Source organism: Raphanus sativus, chromosome 1 (assembly GCF_000801105.2).
Source record: "Raphanus sativus cultivar WK10039 chromosome 1, ASM80110v3, whole genome shotgun sequence".
NCBI lineage: Eukaryota > Viridiplantae > Streptophyta > Magnoliopsida > Brassicales > Brassicaceae > Raphanus > Raphanus sativus.
Window position 1 is genome coordinate 20,870,936 of NC_079511.1, and position 12,235 is coordinate 20,883,170.

Consider the following 12,235-nt stretch of genomic DNA (forward strand, 5'->3'; position numbering starts at 1 on the left):
TGAGTATGTAACTCAGTTTCTAAACAAAAATTAAAATTATTATTTGATAACATTTTATTTATTTATAAAATTAAAAAGACTTCTAAAACTATAAACCATTTAATAAATGACATGTGTAATACTAAGTATCTAAGAGTAACTCCAATCGAACGGCAAAACGTCAAATATGACGTGCTTCACTCTCCAACCGAACGACAAACCCAACGGCATAAATAATTTTTTGGTGTTTTGTGAACAGTGTTACACCATATTTGGTGTAACACTGTTCACAAAACACCGAAACTTAAAATAATTTTTATTCTTACTTTTATCTTAAAATAATATATTTAAATGAATATATATCAGTTAATTATACTTTTAGCATATATTAATAAGCAAATTAATTAAAAATACAAATAAATACCATCAATTAAAAATACAAATAATTAAAATTAAACACACATAAAATTATCAATTAAAATCAAACACACAAAAATTACATAATTTTAAAAAAATACACATAAAACACACAAAATATAAATTTTAATAATAATCTAATAAATTCCGGGAAATCCATTTCCGCCTCCGCTAAGCAAATTATAGTACTGGGAAAAATCTTGTTGCTCACTTGGTGATTTTGGGTCTTCATCTTGAGGTTGTTGTCCTTGAACTTGACTTCCTTGAGCTTGATCCCCTTGAGCTTGGTCTCCTTGAGCTTGATATGCTCGATATTGGGATCCATGATATTGTTTTTGAGAACCTTCTCCGTGTTCTTCATATTGGGTTGTTGGTGCTCTTCTACTTAGAATCATCGTTCTTTCATTTTCAATATACGCATGTCTTGCTGGATCAGTTATAGAACTCAAATCCGCGAGTAACATTTTACGCTCATGTTTCTTTCTTTGTAACTCTATTTTCTGTCTTTTAATTTCGTTTCTTTCTGAAGTACCTTTAACCATAGCTTTTAGAAGCTTATCATTTTGCTCCATCATTTGTTTACATTGTTCATCAGAGTGTTGTTTTTTTTTTGCTTTTTTCACACCCATTGGTCTCTTTGATAAATTACCACTGGATTCTTCACTATTTAAATTTAGATCGAAGGAATTCATACCAATGGATGGCGATGACTCATCTTGGATTGATGAAGACGATTTGGCATTACGACTTTCTACTGAGAATGCAATTGATCTGTTGCTGTGGTTATTTGAAAAATTTTCAATACCTTTAAGGATTGGCCAGACGTGATCAAATTTAAACCCTTTCTTGTATTTGACTTCTTGTGTCAATAACATCTTCGCTTGGTTTAACTGATTTTATATTAAGAAAGAGAAAAATGTAAATAAGTTAGAAAACATAAAAAATAATAAAGTAGGAGCAAATACAACCTTAATCTATTTATACACACTTACAATGTCTTGGGTTTGCAAAGATCTTCTCGGTCTTGGTTGGGTAAGAGAAATCTCAGATTTTTCATATTCAGTTTGAACTCTTGTCCAAAATTGATCGCCTGATTGGTTTATCCCTATGATTGGATTTTGAGAAACATCAAGATACACATGACATAAGTGTTTATCTTCTTCAATAGAATATGATTGAGAGCGAATTGAGGCCATTTTAAAAGGAATATTAATGGTAAGAAAATAAATACAAGATGGTGTGATCATTCAACGAGAAGTATACATTTTATAGACAAGTGAAGGCAAACGTAATTGTTACATCTTGGCCACAAAAATTCAGAGATATTTTGGTATTTTTATGAGATAATTATAATTTATGTAAAGATGATGAGACTTGTGAATGCAACGGCTAGATCTTGGTCAACAAAATTCAATGGGTAAGATCAATTTGTTTTTTTCTTAGATAGTGGTAAGGGACATAAAGATGATGCGACTAATCAAAGCAATGGTTGGATCTTGGTCGAAAAAATTCAATGGGTAAGATCAATTTATATTTTTCTTAGATAGTGGTCATTGATAAAGATGATGAGACTGATTAAAGCAATGGTTGGATCTTGGTCGAAAAAATTCAATGGGTAAGATCAATTTGTATTTTTCTTAGATAATGGTCATTGATAAAGATGATGAGACTGATCAATGTAACGGTTAGATTTTGGTCAACAAAATTCAACGGCAAGATCAATTTGTATTTTTCTAGATAGTGGTCATTAGGATAAAGAAGATGAGACTGATCAATGCAACAGTTAGATCTTGGTCGACAAAATTTAACGGGTAAGATCAATTTGTATTTTCTTAGATAGTGGTCACTGAGATAAATATGATGAGAATGATCAATATAACGGTTAGATTTTGGTCGAAAAAATTGAACGGATAAGATTGAATTACTCACACTATAAAGAGGGTACCATATATGGAAAATAAGATGAATACCACCATCATCTTCTATTAATTCTTACAAAAAATGAATTTCAACTATGGAAGTTCATCTTATATACTACATTCTTCTTCTTCTTCATCTTCTTCTTCAGATGATGATTATTACGAGGATATAGAAAAGCAAGTAGTAGCTCAAATTACTGCTAACAACAATTTTTTCATCACTCATAACCTATCTAACTCGGAGGGTTCCCACGGTGGATCTATTCCGGGTCATGTAGTTATCAACCGTGATCTAGAAATTTCTTCTCGCAATCTCTTTAATGATTATTTTTCAGATAATCCTTTGTTCTCGGAGACGATGTTCCGACGAAGATTTTGGATGAGCCGTCCTTTGTTTATGCATATTCATGATGCTATATAAAGACATGACAATTACTTTTTCCAGCGAAGAGATGGTGTTGGTAGACTTGGGTTGTCTGGTTTGCAAAAAATAAATGTTGTATTTCGGATGTTGGCGTATGGGTTACCGGCGGATTCCACCGATGAGTACATCAAAATAGGAGAGTCCACTACTATAGAAAGTATGAAGCGATTATGTCGTGTTATTGTCGAGGTGTTTGGAAGTAGTTACCTTCGATCACCTGACGCTAATGATGTTGAACGACTACTTCAGATTGGAGAACGCCGAAGATTTCCAGGTATGTTTGGGTAGTTTAGATTGTATGCATTGGAAATGGAAAAACTGCCCAATAGCTTGGGAAGGACAATATGTTGGTCGTAGTGGATCTCCTACTAGAAGCTGTAGCTGATTATGATCTTTGGATTTGGCATGCATATTTTGGTCTACCAGGATCTAACAATGATATTAATGTGTTAGAGGCGTCTCATCTTTTTGCTAATTTAGCTGAAGGAACTGCTCCACCCGCTAATTATGTTATTAATGGGAAAGTTATAATACGGTTATTATTTAGCTGATGGTATATATCCAAAATGGTCCACTCTTGTTCAAACAATTCACGATCCACGTGGTCCCAAAAATAATTATTTGCAAAGAAGCAAGAAGCTTGTAGAAAAGATGTGGAATGTGCATTTGGAGTATTACAGTCACAATTTGCAATTGTGGCTGGACCAACACGCTTTTGGAGTAAGAAAGTGTTACATGATATAATGACAACTTGTATCATAATGCATAATATGATCGTAGAGGATGAACGTGATGTTGATGCAACAATTGAAGAACGAACAGAAGTCCCAGCTGCTGAAGTTGAGATGACGGGTGAAGATGATGCTCGATTTCAAGAATTCTTAGCTCGACATAGAAAAATTAAGGATCGAGAAGCGCATATTAAACTTCGTAATGATTTAATTGAACACTTGTGGTTTGAATATACTAATTCTGAAAATTAGTATGATGTATTTTATTTCTGGTTATTTATATTTTATGCATTGTAATTTTGTTTAACGGATTGTAATCTTACATCTTTCTTAATTTATCACATAATATTATTATTTACCAAAACTAAATAAATTATTCCAATTAATTTCTTCAGTTTTCAAATTATTGATTAATATATTTTTTTATCAATTGTAATTTTTTATTTTATTTATTAATTAATCAGTTGTATAAATAATAATTATTTATTAAAACTATTAAAAAATAGACACCAAACTAAATTTAATATTATAATAATAGAGAATATTCTTTTTGGTGTGGAATTTGGTGTTTGTGGTTGGAGATGAAAAAGAAAGTGAAACACCAAAATACCAAATTTGATGTTTTTTTCACACCAAATTTGGTGTGTGGGTTGGAAATGCCTTAAGGGTATGAGTGCAGAGATACTTTCCCATGTCTCTCTCCTACTTTCCTATTTTTCTTTTTTTTTTTCTTTTTTCTTAAATGTTGAGATACCTTATTGGTATCACCCATTGGATATGCTCTAATATCATATAACCCGATTGAGACATTGTAGAATAGACTAAACCTCTCTTAATATCTTTTTCAGCTAGAGCAGATACATTTTCTTACCTACTTCAATTCTTTGATATTCTAAATATTCAATTCAAAATATCAAAATAGATAAACCGGCTTTCTAAACTATGGTTTGTTCGAGTAACCTAGGATTTGGCTCAGGATTGCCCATTGTTAATTCCAGGGTTTCCCATTTTTGTACTGTCTCAAGATATACTGATTGGACTCTATGTACTAACGAGCGGCACTCATCGAGGTATTTGTGCAAACAGATATAATCCATGTAATTGAAAAAAATTATCAAAATGAAAAAAATTGCGAAACAAACTATAAGTATATAAAACAATCATTTTTCCATTTCTCTGTGTAAATAACCTAATATGGGTTCACTGTCAACATCCTCACCGTATAGAATAACAATTAAGCGAATAACATGGATGGATGGTGGGCAAGCAGATAATTTATGATGAAAAATATGAGCTTCAAAAGAATGATTCAAAGTTCTTGCAGAGCAGAAACATGCAGTACCAGAGACGAGGTATGTCTTCCAAAGAACAAGGCTTTTCTTTAGAATAAGCAAATTCATTTGGGACCCCGCAGATCCACTCTTTTTCCGCCATGCATTGAAAAATAAAGAAAATAGGCAGATTTTGAATTTTGAATAGAAGAATGACAAAATTCCATATGGTAAAATAAAATATCTCTCATATTTCCCTCTAATAAAGATAATACAAGGCCACTTTAGATGAATAACAATGGAAATTAAATGTGGTAACTGGGTGATGATGCAAAAAATATACGTATTTGCATAAGTGGTTAAAAAGAAGTGATGATATTATCCTTTTGTCTATTATGTGTCACTGTTTGACCTCATATTTCTCAAAAAATAGCTTCGTGAAATTATAAGTGAGTCAGTTGGCAGATTTTGTATCAGTCAAGTTGAGAGGAAGATATTTGGTTGAGGTCAAATTTTTGCTTATCGAAGTTTTGAATAGAAGAAATTGAAAAATCTAATTTATAAGCATGTAAATTATAATATCCATTACAATTATGAACCAGCCCAGAAAAATGATTTAAGAAAAATATATACGTTAACATGTTAGTTAGCCGGTTTAGGAATTATATATCCTTAAAATTATTAGATAAACATAAAAGTGTAAGCAAAAATATTAGTAGACAATATATTAAAATATCCATAGTGAAATTCTTTGACTATTGTTTTGGTCAATTAACCGGATCAATCTTATAATAACTAGTAATATCATTTTATTAACAAAGATTTCAATGTTTATTAGCTCAAAATAGAACTAAGAATAATTATATTATTTCAGATTAAAACACACATTGAGAAGGATATGCAATTTTATTATCAGATAAAACATATATAATCGATCAGACTTATAAAAGTAATATGCAGAAAATAATTTTTGTGTCTGTAATATAAATGTGTATTATATACATTACTAGGTTGAGATCTGCGCCTTGCACGGAGTGAAATTGCTATTTAATAATTTGAAAATATGTATCAGATGTTTTTAGAAGTTTTGTTTATGTTTCGGTTCGTTATGTATTACACCATATGTAAGTAAATAGTTGGTCATGCATATTTTTGTAATCTTTCTGAAATTATATCAATTCAGCCAATATTTGGGCACTTATTATATTTGAGATCTCGTTAAATTTTATAAAACATTTTTTATCAACAAATTTCATAAAATCTACTACTTTTGAAATATCCCTTCCTTTCATAGATTCATAAGCCTCTCTCCCTTATACTAATTTTATTTAAGAGCAATTTTATAACAACAAAATTACAAAAGTATGGTTTTAGAATAAATATATTCATCATTTGGTTAACAAAATTAATTTTAATAAAATTATTATTTTGTACAATTTCAATAGTTTTCTTTTAAACTGCATACTATTCCAAACAACACATATACAAAAAATACATTATATAATTTCCTAAAATAATTATATATACATGTTATAAAATATAATATTTTAAATAGAAACAATCCGAGTTTTAAAAATGCATCAAAATCTAGTTAATACTTTAAAGTTGAAACTAAAATTACATAAAACGACAACAGTTGAAATCCCACCAAAAACCAAGCTGGCAACTTTCAAAAAGCCTAGAGTCAAAACCTCGGAGGAACAAAGATCGTTCTCCAGAAGCTTTAACAAACCAAACCCAGAAATTAGAATACGAAAACGAAATATACTCTTCCATACAAAACTTCTGAAGTGAATCAACGAATATAACTTAATTGTTATTTTTGATGTGAGTGGGTTCCATCTATTAAACGCATATTAGGTTGGAGTCCAAGCTCCAAAATGGCACTAAAGCGTGATTATCGCATTAATAAACTTAGTTAGCCACTACAGTATAAAACCGACCTGCAAACATCCCTCACCTTCACTCTTCCTTTAACCCCAAAAAATCACTCCTCTCCTCGCTTTTGCTAAACACATTTCCCTTCTTCCTGCAACTTTACTCTTTTTATGGCAAACATAAAGTCACCCTTTATTATTCTATCTTCTTGAGCATATATGTTTGATCAATCAATTCAAGGCTTAAGCATGCTATTTTATCCAAAAATAATAACGTGGAAATTGTCAAATAAACATATCAGCCAAAATGGCGTGGTCAATTAGTGTTGTTCAAGTGCTACAAGACCTGTTATGTAGAATCGAGACAGTTCATCTACAATCTATATTAAATTTTCTTTTATCAAGAAATTTCAAGTGACAAAACGTTTACCTACTTCAGATCTATCTCAAGAATTGTTTTCCAAGTTGACAAAAAGTAATTGTTTCCCTATAATCTTTTGAGAAACAACTAATGTATGCCAAAATCGAAATGACAGAATGAATGAAAAGAAAAAGAGACGCTAGTCTTTCACACCACACCATAATTTTACACAATTAATTAGCTATTATCCCTAAATACTACATTATGTTGCTTCACATATTACACAAAAAACTTACAAATCCAAATCGTTTAAAAGTATCCCTCTTTTTCAAGGCTCGGAAACTTTGTAGATTACTACAAAGCAAGGAAGTATGGCTTTGGGATTTAACACAGCCAAGTCGTCTAGATTTGTGTAGACCCCAGCGGCCCCCGCTACGGAATCATACAAGCAAGAATCGTTTTCATCTTCCGGTGCGTCGCTCTGCACGCGCCTCACTCTTCCGGCAATCACACGGCAGACAAGCATCGCCCTCCGTTGGTCAAAGCACCTCAATGCATCATGTGCTCTTCCGCTGCTCGCCGTGGTTCTCACACCCTTAATCTCATTGGACCCACCACCTAAACGCAGAGTTTTGGCGTGGAAGCCGTGGCGGATAATGGTACAGACGCGGCAGCCAGGGATGTTGGAGCAGAGGGAGGTCGAACCACGGGAGCCGAGGGAGCAAGAAACGGTGGTGCAGTGGAAACGGAGAAGTTCGTTGCCGTCGGCTGCTGATCGAGGCTCTTTTCTGGTGGAGGCATGTGAATGGGACTTGACTGCGTCGCGACAGTCTTCAAACCGTTGGATCGTGCGCTGTGTGTTGTGGACTTTTAATATACGTTCGATATTGTAGATTGGACTGTCCTTTCGTAACCAGCTAGATTTGAAGATGATGTCCACTATGTTTCGTCCTGAATCCTCTGGCCCTAACTCCGACACTGTTATGTTATCAAAAGTTAACAACATTAGAGAAATCTTTACATTATTTTCGTGTCGATGTTGAGAAGGATATCCTTAAATCCACCTTAAGTGGAAGGCAGCCCAGATTCAGATCAAAACACTATAACTGTGATATTAAGATATACTAGATTTTGATCCGCCTTAGAAGAGTTGAATATATTTTTTGTTTTATATTTTTTTAGAAATTTAATTTTTATATTTTTTAGTTATATTTGTAATTTTCTTTGTATATTTTTTTAAAAAATATTTATAAGAGGCATGTGGTAAAATAGTTAGACCACACATATATCAATAGGTCATATTGTTATTTTAATTAAATAGATTTAAAAGACGCACAGAAGTATGTAAAGAAAATAAATAAATAATTTAAAATTTGTTATAATAGTATTTCAGACAGTTGTTATATTATTATGTTTGATATTTTTAAGCAATGTTTTTGTATCTTAACCAAATCTGTGGTTGAACCAATAAATTTGACGATCTGTCTAATCCGATTTAGTTTGGCAAAATTTTGTTAATTAAAAATCCGATTAAACCTGGTAAAAAAAATAAATCTACTATTAATCCACGATTCGATATCGGATGGTACACTAAACGCTCAAAAAATCTGATTATTTTGAAACTTTTGATTAAATAAGTCATACTTTTTAATAGTATATAGAATTGAAAAAACTTGTATTTCCTTACTTTAATAATTAATTTATTATGTCGTTTGAAGAAAATGTAACAGTGATAATATAAAAATAAAATTTATCAATATGAAAATATTAGTTTTTCTTATTAATTGTATATGATAAGTTTGTATTTTTATTTATTTTTGATCTAAAATTTAATTGTATGATAAGTTTTAAAGTATTTTTAAACACTCAAAATTTACGCATCTATATAAATTAAAAAATCACATAGTAAATTTTTTTTTTTTAATTTTCATGTATATATTTATATTCATCGTTTCACGCTAAAAATGATGTCTAATTTAAATGGAGAATATATAAGCTTAAACATTACTTTTTTGTCAGTAACCTAGGAGACTATACTAAAACTCAAAAAGGAACATTAGAATTATCAATACCATTAAAAGAAGATCATTATTGTTTTATGCCCTTAATGAAAATTCGAAGTTTTCCAAAAATATCCTTATCTTTATAAAGAATTATTAGCTTTCATTAATGACAATTTTGTCTTTAGATTTTTGGGTTTAAAATTACATCTAAATGGATTTATTAACAGTGACATATTTCTAAATACTGTTATTGTTGAAAAATATAATATCGAAGAAGTCACATATTTATAAGTGACATTTGTAGTATCAGTGTTCGATTTTTAATGAAAAACAGCTCATATTCCATATAATGGTACAACATATCATTCGAATGTTATACATATCTTCAATACAAATTAAAACTATATATCTTAAATCATTATATCATAAATATATATTTAAATATTATTTTTGTGCATAGCATTATTTAGCAATCTTGCTATCAAATATGAATATATGCATGAAATTAAAAAGAGATTATGTTTTTAATAACCATTTATTCATTTTCTTCAACTACATTATAAAAAAATCAACAAAGTTATAGGAATCACACATTTATTTAGTTTCATATAATATTAATAAGTATATAAATAATTTAATCAATTTTTAAAAAAATATTATCAGATTTTCCGACTTTTTATCGGATCAATTGGTATCAGATCACGGATTTGTAGAAAGTTTTTGTTTTTACCGAATTTATCGATTTTTAATTAACGATTTTTTTTCATAAAATACAAATCTAATTATATACGGACTGCCAGATCTATTAGTTCGACTGTTGGTCAAAGTCGAATATAAAAATATTTCTTTAAACTCAAACATTTTATTAGAACAAATTTTAAATTATAATGTTTCCAATTAAAAAATTACTAATTCATGTACAATTTTTTTAAACCGTCAACAAAGGAAATGTCTGCGTTTTTTTAAAATACGGGTCAAAATCTAGTTATCATTTATAAAATATGGAAAATATTAGTTATCATAAGATAGAGAATATTCTGTTGTTTAGTTTACATAAATAATATTTGTATTAAAGTTTAATGTCTTTTTTTTGAGAATTAAATTAAAGTTTAATTTTTGTGACATGACTTTGTAAATAATTTTAAAATCAAGGCAAAATCGTTATGTTTTAATAATATAGATTACTAAAATTGAAAAAAAAAAATATAGATTACTAATGTTGTTGACCAAAAAAAAGAGATTACTAATGTTGATGTTGTTTGTCGTCTAGATTAATTAGTACTATCTATTTATAATAATTTTAATATGCTGCTGTGCATACATATCCAAAACGGGCATACATGTCCAAAAATAACGACATGACATGCCAGATTTACGGCCCCAATTACTAGAAAACAAATATAAAAGACAAACGATGAAACGACCAAAGTAATATTTTAATTGATGCATGTTTTCTAAACTAATTAAAGGAAAAATATGTCTGAACGATTTCAGTAATTTGGGTAAGAAGAATATATGTTATTGTAAAATCGTCAATATGCTGTCTCATTAATTAATCTAGTTTTCGTATGTATTTTTGTGATAAAAATAGCATAATACTATTCCGTATTTTACACAGAAAGAACGTCACCATTTTTGTTTAAAATCACGCCAAATTTTATAAATTTACTTACCATAAATGTTTGAACTCCGAGTTATAAAGTACGAGGTGTAACAGATAATATAAATAAGATTGAAAACATACCGGCATGACGAACTGCTTGATGGATCTCCAAGGTTTCAAGCTTAGGAAAAACTTCCCCACACTGTGGACATGCAAATATTCTTGGTGATATTGGATACCTAACATCATTTAATCATATAAACACATCCTTAATTAACTAATCTCTCTCTTTATTTCTATGTAACTAAGTATTTAACAAATTCAGTAATAATTTAATAAATTAAGATAAAATATCGAACCTGCTGGGATCAACAATCATGTGACACTCATAGCAACCTGAGAGTTTTCTGAAGTGCATAGCTTTGGATGATGATGTGTAAGCACTACATCCGTTAGATCTAACTGAAGAAGAAGATCCACGAGTGGCAGGTTTTCGGATCAACAACCCCCCATCTTGACCAAGGTTGCTGCTTTCCGGCGAGTGATCTGAGCGGTGAATCACGCGGGCATTCCCATAAATAACATCACTGAACTTACACAAAGAAGAGCCACAAGATGATAACGTAATCTTTGATGGGTCATGCACTCGTGGACCCTCGATTTGTTTGCAACTCAGGAGGTTCTTTATCTGGCTCCATGAAGACGACGTTGATGATATGGTCTTCTGCTTCAGCTTTTGCGTTTGCTTTAGGGTTGGCGTCTGATGCGGCGGGGGAGTTGTTTTCTTGTTTCTGTTCTTCTTTGAATCTGAAGATAAACGCGTTTGCGACTTGGTTTGGTCTGATAAGAAAGGAAGAGGAGCCATGAAAGAGAGGAATATCGAAGACAGTGAAAATAGATTGCACTGTCGATAATATATATATAGAATATAAGAGAGAGAGAGAGAGAGAGAGAGAGAGAGAGAGAGAGAGAGAGAGAGAGAGAGAGAGAGAGAGAGAGAGAGAGAGAGAGAGAGAGAGAGACTCTGTTTTTTTTTTTTTTTTTTTTGATAACCGTGGGGTTCCAGGCTTCGCCCAGACTAATCCTACGAGACCGACGGCAACCCACGTATTCTTGCGATTTAACGCTAGCCCGGTGGCCACCGTATGTCGAACAAGTCTCTGTTGTTTTGCTTGTGTTTTTGGTGGGAAGGGATCGTATAATAATAAAACAAAGAGACCCAGTGGGAGCAAACTGTTACATAAACTGATCCATACATTTATATATACTTTGGTTATATACCAACTCTATTTAATATTAATTGCATGAGCACATAATAGTTGATAGTTCTACTCGCATACAACCATACAAAACGTCGACACAGATCCAGATTTAGATATTGGTGTAGTGGCAATATGCTCTCGTTATAGAAGAAATCAATTAGTTTATATATTTTTTCTCGGAGTAGGTGACATCTACTACAAACATATATGATTCTGGATTATATAGAATCGTATCATTAGTTAGCGTTAGCAATGTAGTAGTGGAGTTAGCCACCATTCTCTTTGTCTTTTTCTTTTTCCATCTTTTTAGTACTAATGCTAAGATTAGTACTCCAACGTACCTAATAAAACACCATGGAAATTTTCTTATAGGTTCATAAGATCCCAC

The 12,235-nt window shown here is 31.1% G+C and overlaps 2 protein-coding genes and 1 pseudogene across 2 annotated transcripts; 1 reads left to right on the top strand and 2 right to left on the bottom strand.

Moving 5' to 3' along the window:
* Positions 1-429: 429 nt before the first annotated feature.
* LOC108856565 (uncharacterized) lies at positions 430-1,617 on the bottom strand. The gene is made up of 2 exons (XM_018630401.2): positions 1,389-1,617; positions 430-1,286 (listed from the first exon to the last, which is right to left on the bottom strand). The coding sequence occupies exons 1-2, from the start codon at positions 1,590-1,592 to the stop codon at positions 534-536; spliced, it is 957 nt and encodes a 318-aa protein (XP_018485903.1). The 5' UTR covers positions 1,593-1,617; the 3' UTR covers positions 430-533.
* A 780-nt stretch (positions 1,618-2,397) lies between these two features.
* On the top strand, positions 2,398-3,722 carry LOC108827121 (uncharacterized; annotated as a pseudogene).
* A 3,438-nt stretch (positions 3,723-7,160) lies between these two features.
* LOC108841044 (uncharacterized) lies at positions 7,161-11,496 on the bottom strand. Its single transcript, XM_018613832.2, has 3 exons — positions 10,945-11,496; positions 10,727-10,824; positions 7,161-7,957 (listed from the first exon to the last, which is right to left on the bottom strand). Exons 1-3 carry the CDS (start codon positions 11,448-11,450, stop codon positions 7,308-7,310), a joined length of 1,254 nt encoding a protein of 417 aa, XP_018469334.1. The 5' UTR covers positions 11,451-11,496; the 3' UTR covers positions 7,161-7,307.
* Positions 11,497-12,235: the final 739 nt, after the last annotated feature.